Source organism: Ylistrum balloti, unplaced genomic scaffold, assembly GCF_031769215.1.
Source record: "Ylistrum balloti isolate Yb309-2 unplaced genomic scaffold, AGI_CSIRO_Ybal_v1 Utg370584, whole genome shotgun sequence".
Lineage (NCBI taxonomy): Eukaryota > Metazoa > Mollusca > Bivalvia > Pectinida > Pectinidae > Ylistrum > Ylistrum balloti.
Genome location: NW_026782363.1, coordinates 1,292,946 through 1,304,767, shown reverse-complemented (window position 1 = coordinate 1,304,767; position 11,822 = coordinate 1,292,946). Strand labels below are relative to the sequence as shown.

General features: G+C 42.6%; 1 protein-coding gene across 1 annotated transcript; it reads right to left on the bottom strand.

Moving 5' to 3' along the window:
• Positions 1 to 9,347: 9,347 nt before the first annotated feature.
• Positions 9,348 to 11,403, bottom strand: LOC132556683 (protein phosphatase 1 regulatory inhibitor subunit 16B-like). The gene has a single exon (XM_060221117.1). It carries the CDS (start codon positions 10,823 to 10,825, stop codon positions 10,142 to 10,144), a length of 684 nt encoding a protein of 227 aa, XP_060077100.1. The 5' UTR covers positions 10,826 to 11,403; the 3' UTR covers positions 9,348 to 10,141.
• Between the last annotated feature and the right edge of the window lie 419 nt (positions 11,404 to 11,822).

The window sequence follows — 11,822 nt, the reverse complement described above, 5'->3', positions numbered from 1 at the left end:
CTTGATGATGCGTACTTTCTTGTAATTGAAAAAAACACGGGTCGGTGCGTTCGACGCGTAATGCCTGAAAATCTCGTGTGCTTTCCATAAATCCCGTAACGAATTTTGATTGATTATGTAAAATGCGTGTTTGTACGTCCGACATCTGAACGTCTCACATAAAGTTTTAACAAACTGATTACCATTTCCTTTGTGTAATGAAAAATAAATGGCACTAACTTTCAAATAACAGACAGCGATAATAAAGAGCTTGTAGTGTATGTATAACTCTCTGTATCAGTTTGTAGTGTTCTGGGAGGGCGTGCTATATACAGATGTTTAAAAATAACGGTTCTTTTCATGTTGTAAATGTTATCTTGAGTGAGCATCCATGAATTAGAATCAACTGACAACTGATGTATACTAACGACTCGTTTGTTCCATGTGGTAGGAACTGTTAGGTTGTAAACTTCTTCCTGATTGAATATCAAAATATGAACAACGACTGTGTGTAGATGTTCCAGTCCGAAACGGCTTAATTTGTACTGAAATTGAGTATAACATGGTAATCCTTACGAAGGATTACACCAGCCTCCATATAAACACTCTTCCAGCGACGGAAACTATTTAAAAAGGGTATCTGTTTTCTCAGGCAATTTCGTATAAACGATTTTGAGAGAATCATACCCGGAGGTTTATTTTGTGTTTGGTGTATTTGTTATCGAGTTGGTTTGAATAGAGCGACTGTTTAACACTATAAGCTGCACCAGCACTAATCTCGAATGCATGCTCTATGTTTCATATTGTGTTATTAACTTAACATCAAAGCTTGTTCTACGAAACTAACTACCTTCTCGGAATAAGGTGGGTACCGCCTACAGATGATGCTTTAATCGAGAACTTTGTAACAATTAAATAACGAAACAACGTTGGGGCTCTTAACACTGACGAGTCTTAGAAGGACGAAGCATCTATATGACACAGTTTCATTCATTGTTTAGTTCTGTCGTATCTCACTCCCAAACGTATTAAAACGTACAGCTGTACACTTGTGTGTCTTTTGTAAAATATTCTCAGCGTCTCAGCGTAAACAGGAAGCTGCGACATTTTGTTATGTTTCCAAGACAACGGTCCCGAATTTGATATAACATCAGGTTATTCTCCAAAGCAACGCGGTGAATTTTAGATCTGATTCTATATCAGAGGAATTTGGATTGGCATACACAATCGGTTTTATATGTTTGGCACGTCTCTCTTATACAGCAATCGGAGCTGACCTGACAGGAAATCGCTTGTAGCAGGCATTATCCCATATAGGCTTACATGTACCGGTTAGATTGATCCTCAGGCCCCACCTTGAAACCGGGATACAGGCTTGGTCAGTACGTCACTCTACGGTACTTATTTTATATAGGCGCCTTTTCCGACGCCAGAACGCACAATGTTTTCTTAAATGGACGATCTGGCATACACACCCAATCCAGGGGACTTTCTTGCAGAGTACATGTAGCTTTCATGAATTAGACCGGCGGTACATGGGGGGCATGGATTTAAGTCCATCATTTTTGGTAAACATTGCTTGTCATAGACTAGTCCTTTGCTGGGCGTCGCCTGTCTTCCACGTGGTGAACATTGCTTGTCACAGACTTGCCCTTTGTTGGGCGTCGCCTGTCCTCCACGTGGTGAACATTACTTGTCACAGACTTGCCCTTTGTTGGGCGTCGCCTGTCTTCCACGTGGTGAACATTGCTTGTCACAGACTTGCCCTTTGCTGGGCGTCGCCTGTCTTCCACGTGGTGAACATTGCTTGTCACAGACTAGTCCTTTGCTGGGCGTCGCCTGTCTTCCACGTGGTGAACATTGCTTGTCACAGACTTGCCCTTTGCTGGGCATCGCCTGTCTTCCACGTGGTGAACATTGCTTGTCACAGACTTGCCCTTTGTTGGGCGTCGCCTGTCTTCCACGTGGTGAACATGATATACCGGTACCACCAGACCTCTTGTTATTTTAGAAAATAGTTAGGCAAAGTAGTTTAGATTCGGCTTTGTGCGTACACCGCTTCTATTAAACTTTACCTTATTTGTGCAATGCATCTATATAACTAGGACTTAAATGAGCAAAGCTTCTGTTAGGTTTTGATTTCCCACTTTTTTTTACCTGCTCTTGTTGCAGGCTCGACGTTTTCTCTCAGATCTTGTAACAGTCGTCAGAAATCTCTTTTCTCAATCTTACCTTTGGGGAACGATGCCCATCTTGATTTATTTTTATGACCTACAGACAAAACAACGATAGCTTTAAATGAAATCTTGAGATTAATGGGGGTCGTCATGGTATGCATGTAACTATGACGATCTATGTTCGATATTCCAAACATGGTCGACATACAGGAAGTCTAGACAAGACACGGAACTGCTATTAACGTTGCTCTTAAAATACCGATCATTAACTTCCGGTTTCTTTCGTAAATGTTCGATCAACTAATTATCTTTTAACCATCAATAGAACCTTTCCGTAGTCGCGTTATAAGCTGTAATTTGTTTCGACTAAGCTGGCAGAGTGATTTCCTGGAATCCATAAGGCCTATATCTGGCACCACGGAATGGCGTGTCGATGACAATAGTCACTTAATAATGGGGCTCCGACGAACTGTCAGCTTCCGTTATTTTATGTGTTTTAGTCAGTAATTGAAATATATGTGGGAAAAAGCACACTAACCAATTAAACACGGTCTAGGTAACCAAACACAAGATGTTTCACGAAGTATTTTTATACTCTTATAATTACATAGCTTTATGTCTATGTAGAAAAGTAGCTGGGAATTTGTTGTTGTTTTTACGCTTTTCGTTGTTTATAACGCTTTGTTCTTTAGCCAATATACTTACAGGTATATATAATGACTGAATAGGCATTATTGATAGACATAGTATATCAGAGAAGGTAGAAGATGTATTCAAAACACATGTATTCTATCAAATGGTTTCCTGATCTCAGTGAGGCGAAATTTTATCTCTCTAAAAGCCGTTGAAGTGTTTTATTTTGCTTCACGAGCAACATTACATCCATAACTCCACTCCCTACACCCACTCATCAATTGTTTGTGGGAGTCACGCCCTATCTTTGAGGAAATATTAGTAAAACTCCATCCTAGTGTTACAGATACTTCCGGGATCGCCGAACGAAAGAGTTTACTTCCCATCAATGTGTACCCAGGAGTCAGGTTGATGTATAGTCACCATTATATGTACTTGATATACCTACTATCTCGAGAGCGGAAATTTATCGGTACGTACCACGTGTAAACACATAAAACTGTGTAAAATGCACCCAATGACTCTTTCTTGTTTATTTCCCCGGAAAAGATAGTCGTGTTGGGGTTGGGGTCTATACTTATCTTACTAATTGAAGAAAATAAAACCTGCCTTTCAGAGACAATGTTGTACTTTTGTGAGATAAATACAGGACTCCTCCCAACATTATTGGTGTACGTGGTGGGACCTAGATGTTTGAGTACTCCCAACATTATTGGTGTACGTGGTGGGATCTAGATGGTTGAGTACTCCCAACATTATTGGTGTACGTGGTGGGACCTAGATGGCCGAGTCCTCCAAACATTATTGGTGTACGTGGTGGGACCTAGATGTTTGAGTACTCCCAACATTATTGGTGTACGTGGTGGGACCTAGATGTTTGAGTACTCCCAACATTATTGGTGTACGTGGTGGGACCTAGATGGCCGAGTCCTTCCAACATTATTAATGTACGTGGTGGGACCTAGATGGTTGAGTCACCCCAACATTATTGGTGTACGTGGTGGGACCTAGATGGTTTAGTCCCCCCAACATTATTGGTGTACGTGGTGGGACCTAGATGTTTGAGTACTCCCAACATTATTGGTGTACGTGGTGGGACCTAGATGGCCGAGTCCTCCCAACATTATTGGTGTACGTGGTGGGACCTAGATGGTTTAGTCCCCCCAACATTATTGGTGTACGTGGTGGGATCTAGATGGTTGAGTACTCCCAACATTATTGGTGTACGTGGTGGGATCTAGATGGTTGAGTACTCCCAACATTATTGGTGTACGTGGTGGGACCTAGATGTTTGAGTACTCCCAACATTATTGGTGTACGTGGTGGGACCTAGATGGCCGAGTCCTCCCAACATTATTGGTGTACGTGGTGGGACCTAGATGGTTGAGTACTCCCAACATTATTGGTGTACGTGGTGGGACCTAGATGGTTTAGTCCCCCCAACATTATTGGTGTACGTGGTGGGATCTAGATGGTTGAGTACTCCCAACATTATTGGTGTACGTGGTGGGACCTAGATGGCCGAGTACTCCCAACATTATTGGTGTACGTGGTGGGACCTAGATGGTTGAGTCCCCCAACATTATTGGTGTACGTGGTGGGATCTAGATGGTTGAGAACTCCCAACATTATTGGTGTACGTGGTGGGATCTAGATGGTTGAGTACTCCCAACATTATTGGTGTACGGGGTGGGACCTAGATGGTTGAGTCCTCCCAACATTATTGGTGTACGTGGTGGGACCTAGATGGTCGAGTCCCCCAACATTATTGGTGTACGTGGTGGGATCTAGATGGTTGAGTCCTCCCAACATTATTGGTGTACGTGGTGGGATCTAGATGGTTGAGTACTCCCAACATTATTGGTGTACGGGGTGGGACCTAGATGGTTGAGTCATCCCAACATTATTGGTGTACGTGGTGGGACCTAGATGGTTGAGTCCCCCCAACATTATTGGTGTACGTGGTGAGACCTAGATGGCCGAGTCCTCCCAACATTATTGGTGTACGTGGTGGGACCTAGATGGTTTAGTCCCCCCAACATTATTAATGTACGTGGTGGGACCTAGATGGTTGAGTCACCCCAACATTATTGATGTACGTGGTGGGACCTAGATGGTTGAGTCCCCCCAACATTATTGGTGTACGTGGTGGAATCTAGATGGTTGAGTACTCCCAACATTATTGGTGTACGGGGTGGGAACTAGATGGTTGAGTCCTCCCATGTACGTTATTGGTGTACGTGGTGGGAACTAGATGGTTGAGTTCCCCCAACATTATTGGTGTACGTGGTGGGAACTAGATGGTTGAGTCCTTCCAACATTATTGGTGTACGTGGTGGGATCTAGATGGTTGAGTACTCCCAACATTATTGGTGTACGGGGTGGGACCTAGATGGTTGAGTCCTCCCAACATTATTGGTGTACGTGGTGGGATCTAGATGGTTGAGTCCCCCCAACATTATTGGTGTACGTGGTGGTATCTAGATGGTTGAGTCCTCCCAACATTATTGGTGTACGTGGTGGGATCTAGATGGTTGAGTCCTCCCAACATTATTGGTGTACGTGGTGGGATCTAGATGGTTGAGTACTCCCAACATTATTGGTGTACGTGGTGGGACCTAGATGGTTGAGTCCTCCCAACATTATTTGGTGTACGTGGTGGGATAGATGGTTGAGTCCCCCAACATTATTGGTGTACGTGGTGGGATCTAGATGGTTGAGTCCTCCCAACATTATTGGTGTACGTGGTGGGATCTAGATGGTTGAGTCCTCCCAACATTATTGGTGTACGTGGTGATCTAGAACATTATTGGTGTACGTGGTGGGACCTAGATGGTTGAGTCCTCCCAACATTATTGGTGTACGTTATTGGTGTACGTGTACGTGGTGGGACCTAGATGGTTGAGTCCTCCCAACATTATTGGTGTACGTGGTGTGACCTAGATGGTTGAGTCCTCCCAACATTATTGGTGTACGTGGTGGGATCTAGATGGTTGAGTCCCCCCAACATTATTGGTGTACGTGGTGGGATCTAGATGGTTGAGTCCTCCCAACATTATTGGTGTACGTGGTGGGATCTAGATGGTTGAGTACTCCCAACATTATTGGTGTACGTGGTGGGATCTAGATGGTTGAGTCCCCCCAACATTATTGGTGTACGTGGTGGGATCTAGATGGTTGAGTACTCCCAACATTATTGGTGTACGTGGTGGGATCTAGATGGTTGAGTCCTCCCAACATTATTGGTGTACGTGGTGGTATCTAGATGGTTGAGTCCTCCCAACAATATTGGTGTACGTGGTGGGATCTAGATGGCTGAGTCCTCCCATGTACGTTATTGGTGTACGTGGTGGGATCTAGATGGTAGAGTCCTCCCAACATTATTGGTGTACGTGGTGAGACCTAGATGGTAGAGTCCTCCCAACATTATTTGTGTACGTGGTGGGATCTAGATGGCTGAGTCCTCCCATGTACGGTATTGGTGTACGTGGTGGGATCTAGATGGTTGAGTCCTCCCAACATTATTGGTGTACGTGGTGGGATCTAGATGGTTGAGTTTTCTGTGATATATTTCGTCAGATTTCGAGATATACACTAGTTACATCGAACCGGAAGTGGATTGTTCGCGTTGCAGAAACCCAGACTTATAAGGTTCAAGCTAGCACATTCTGCCACTGAGAAATAAATAGGTGTAAAAACCGCTGTTTGCATGCAGAACAGTCCAAAGCCATTTTTCTTAATTAACACCGATCTCTCCGAGAGTAACTGCGGTCTCTTTATGGTATCTTTTAATGGACCGCAGTGCACTGTGGGAGATTTTTGTATAGCAGGTGTATTTATGTCGCATACTCGTGTTTAGCTGGTATTCACGTACTTCATCAATAACCCAAATCCAGTAATTGTTCCTCTGTGAATTCGGATTTCAATACAGATTCTGCCCTCTCTCCTATAATCTATCGGGCATGTCTAAAAGTCATGGTAGGTTCTAAACAAGACATATACCGAGACAATTGGTCTGAACAGTTCTGGCTACAGTTGTCATTGTGAATATTCCAAAAAATTAAACTCTCGACAGATTAGTGGTAATGGTAGGTTTACAGCCATAATTATAGAGAGATTCCGTGTAGTAGCGGCCATTTTCAACATGCTGGGGCGTAAGTTATTGAAACAAATGAGTGGAAATACTTAGTTTACAACATTTAATTGCTTTGACACAGATACAAAATATTTTTTTAACAAATTTTTTATCTTTCCGTCACTGTGTGATTTTTGACCATTGCCCGAATGAATTTGGTGCTTTATAAAGGGAGGAATTCAGACTAACGGTCCGCATAAATCGCGGATAGTTAGTGAGAACTGTTCGAACTACGAGACAGCGTGCTTAATCCATCATTGCCCTTGTTAATTTACTCCTTTCAGTATTCTGATTCAGGATTGATAAGCAGTAGAGTAAGGTAGAAACCTTTTTTTTCCTTTTACAATTGCGGAAAAAATATTCTAACTTGTGCCTATTAGTCTAGTTTGCCCGGATGGATGCTCACGAGGGGTTTATTGTTGGAGGAAACCAGAGTACCTGGGGAAAACAGACGTGGTCAGGCAAAAGACTGACCTTTCAACGTCCGTTCGGGGAATCAAGCCCCGGACGTCTGTGTGAAATACGAATGTGTTACCACCACACCACCCGACCACTATGGAGTGACGTATCATAGCAACATTGCCTGAACTACCCGGTCACCAGACTATTGATCAAAACGATAAGGGTATACTTTTCTTTCTTTTTCATTTGCTTGTTTTGTATCCAGGATAGGGACGAACACAAACACTGCAATATGGATATTCATCTCTGATTAGTTCATAGGTAAAAAGGTTTGCTGTATCACATAATTTCATGGATACCCGGTATAACTACCCACATGTACCGCGTGGAGGGCTGTCTGATAGGCTCATGATTATTTTCGTCAGTTTCCAAAAATCTTAAAAAAAAAAAAAAAAAACTCGTGTAGGACTTTCAGCCAGTCAGTACACCAAACGTAATATCATCTATATGATGGATGTACGTTTGAATTTGAATGTCATACAACAGAGTTACAATGCAATTGTGGTGATTGTGATTTTATGTTGTACACTTTTCCCCAGACACTTTACCGTCTGCAGTGGTATTGGATGGGAGAGGAGGTCTAGCGTAGCACGAGAACCTCCCGAGGAGGTGAACATAATAAACACATTTTATCAGTCCTAGCACGTGTAAATATTTAATTTAAGAAGAACACACATGTAGAGAGGAGGCTGAAAGGCAGTTTCATATTTCGGCTACCGTCAGATGCGGAACTACAAAAACTAACTGAATGCACACAGACTCGAGTCCAAAGGAATCTTGAGCCAGTATCTGTAACGTACTGGTTAAGTGGCCACATGTCTCTAACGACTTGTGAGATGAAGTGACGGAAAGTTAATCGAGTCTTCGTCCTGACCTCTATAGTGGTAACAATTGTGTTGGTGATATTTACATATAACCCTACTGTTGTGTTAAAAAGACTTTGTAAATAACAACATATACAGCAGAAAGACTGCGCTGTCATAACTAAAGGCATACAGGAAAGAAAGGTTGTGTTGTCAAAAGTGATGATGCATGGGTTACAGAGGATACGCGGTTCAAAGTTGAAAAACATGTCACAGAGAATACACGGGTCACAAAGGATGCACGGGACACAGATGATGCACGGGTCACAAAGGATGCACGGGACACAGATGATGCACGGGTCACAGAGAATGCACGGGTCACAGAGGATGCACGGGTCACATAGGATACACGGGTCACAGAGGATGCACGGGACACAGATGATGCACGGGTCACAAAGAATGCACGGGTTACATAGGATGCACGGGTCACAGAGAATGCACGGGTTACATAGGATGCACGGGTTACATAGGATGCACGGGTCTCAGAGGATGCACGGGTCATAAATGACCAAACATTGGTCACAAAGGTTGTCTCACCACAAAATTAAACACTGACTTACATGTTACAAAAGCCGTTTTGTCACTGATTTCGGCCTACATGTCATAGATGTTGTTCACCGTGTGTACCGTACTAATCACCGTGTGTACCGTAATGATCACCGTGTGTACTAATCACCGTGTGTACCGTACTGATCACCTTGTGTACCGTACTGTTCACCTTGTGTATCGTACTGATAACCGTGTGTACCGTACTGATCACCGTGTGTACCGTACTGATTACATTGTGTACCGTACTGATCACCGTGTGTACCGTACTGATCACCGTGTGTACCGTACTGTTCACCGTGTGTACCGTACTGATCACCGTGTGTACCGTACTGTTCACCGTGTGTACCGTACTGATCACCGTGTGTACCGTACTGTTCACCGTGTGTACCATACTGATTGTGTACCGTACTGATCACCGTGTGTACCGTAATGATCATCGTGTGAACCGTACTGATCACTGTGTACCGTACTGGTCATCTTGGGATGTAATCAATAAGTTAGGACGAAAATCCTCTACGTTTTGCGTCATAGATAAGGCACAAATTAAAATGGAAACCCTTTCCCGTTTATTGTGATATCAGAAATAGTTCCACCATTACATATCCTGTGTTGACTTATTACATAAATCTTCACACGTTCATTACACATCCTTCTCGCACGCATTCATAAAACATTCACGATTTGCACTAATGAGACATGTTCTCCTCACGTCTGTATCGGCGATACGCACCTCGTTCTGTATAGCTCCGTACACATATTGGCCCGGACATAAATACAATTTATGTTTATGTAAAAATAGAATTGTATCTCTAGCAGATCTTGTGCATGCACTCTCCTGTATATCAACATAACACAGATTTATGTTATTTATAGCAACAGAGATTGGCAAAGTTTACAAATAAATAAAATTATGTAAATAAATTTCCTTCATTTAAATAGAATCACATTTCCTGAGCATTTATTCCAGACATCCTTCACGTGCAGAATTTGGACAAACCCTTCTTTGATCAACGATTTACGTCAAACCTTTTCAGTAGCAAAAAAAAGGAGTAAATTCGAGATGTTTACACAAGTATTGTAAACCCTGTCAATGCTATAGTCCTAATAAAGACATAGACATCTAATTTACATTGTACCATCTAGAATACGTGACGTTTCGGTAACGGTATCTGATCACACACCAAGTCACAACACCCGATGTTTGTTGTGGTAGTAAAATTTCCCTACTAAGAAAGACGTTCCACTGAATATTTCGATACCTGAATGAGAGGTCAAAATGTCAATTCTATAGCTGACGTAATACTGGAGACACGGACATCGTGACAAAGAAGGTGTATGGAGTATCATTCTATTTTCATCATTGGCTTACTTCTTCTCTTTTGTTTGTTGTTGTTGTCAATATGCGTTATTTTGGTACCCCCATTCACAGTGTTTGGTACCACACTCACCTTTCCGTCATTATCCTGTCTCACGGTGAAGGCATATCGTTGCCACACATTTTTCACCAAAGTAAATAAGAATTTCATCACAAACATAACGATTTTAAGAAATTTTGACCACATATTTTGTAACTTAGTAGTGATGACTGTTTGAAGGTACAACTCGGCATGGACACGACTGTACATTTCCATGGTAAGCATGCGGACAATGCTTATATCTTTGGCAACGTCTACAGGTAACTCCATTTGTTTCGTCAAAGAAAAAACATCGGCACCAAACACAAGTAACAAACTGGAGATCTGTAGGAATCCACATGCTGAGGCGGTGTGTAAGGGACTAAATCCGTGCACGTCCTTTGCATTCACATCCGAGTTACCACACAATAACATTTTGACGGCGTCCAGATTGTTGCTGAGAACGGCGTGGTGGAGCGCGGTCAGTCCGACGTGGTTTGTTTGGTTTATGTTAAATTCACCCCTCCGGTTGTGCAAGATATGGCACAATTCACACACGTCACCATCTTGTATAACAGCGCTGAGAACCGAATCAGCTGGAAAGGTGATTTTCCGAGCGTTTCCGCTGGGCATGGTGACGAACTAGCAATGATACTTAAAAACCTTTCAATTAGTTAAATTGATTTTTAGAGAATGTATTTACTTAAGTACAAAGTATTACATTGGCTCGTTAGTGTCCAGTGTTGAATCATATTACATGTTTTCGTGTAAGATAAGGCGCCCTTTGATCAGCGACGCCAGAGCATTGCAATAAGAACTCCTAGAATGACCATATTCTTAAACACATAATTGTGCTCCGATTTCATCCATGCTTTTTACCGGAGAATAGTCATTAGTCAATCTTAATCCTCCTCCAGCTACGAGATCCGCTTAATTAACAGTACAAGGCCATTTATTTAAGACCTTTACCAGCCGCACGCCGAACTCGTGTTTTCATTAGATGCTTTCTACACTAACTCTTATATAAACTGTCGCTCTTAACAATCCTAATCACAGTTGAACCAAGGCAGACAACGATCGAAGTCTCCTCCTCAATCAGCAATTGGCAGACGACATATTTCCTTGTGGATAACTTTCCAACAAACCTGTCTGCCAGAATGGTACGCTGATTATCTCTATCCAGCACGCGGCCCGTTCACTCACCAACACAACGTAATCGGCTGCTCTGCACAGTGGTTTGACCTTTAACCCCATGCAATGTTCATCTCTCGGGGAAGCGCGTCTAGTTTTACTTTACTATAAAGAATGTATACATGCACCGGTTTAGCAGGCGAAACTTCTAATGAGTCGTGTTTTTGCATAAATATACTACACCGTAGTACGCCGAAAGATAAATATTGTAGATTTTGTTTCGGCCCGAAATCTCTCGTGACTACTGTTAACAGAAGTTATTTACGGAGAGTAAGTTTATAAAAATATGATTTAGCACGCAACCTAAGAGCTAACTACATCCCGCCCTACGAAACCACGTGCTGCCATTTGATATCCAGACCGGCTCTTTTATACCATATATACAGAGACGTATATATCACTGAGTAGACTTCGACCTTGACTGGACGTAGTATGGACT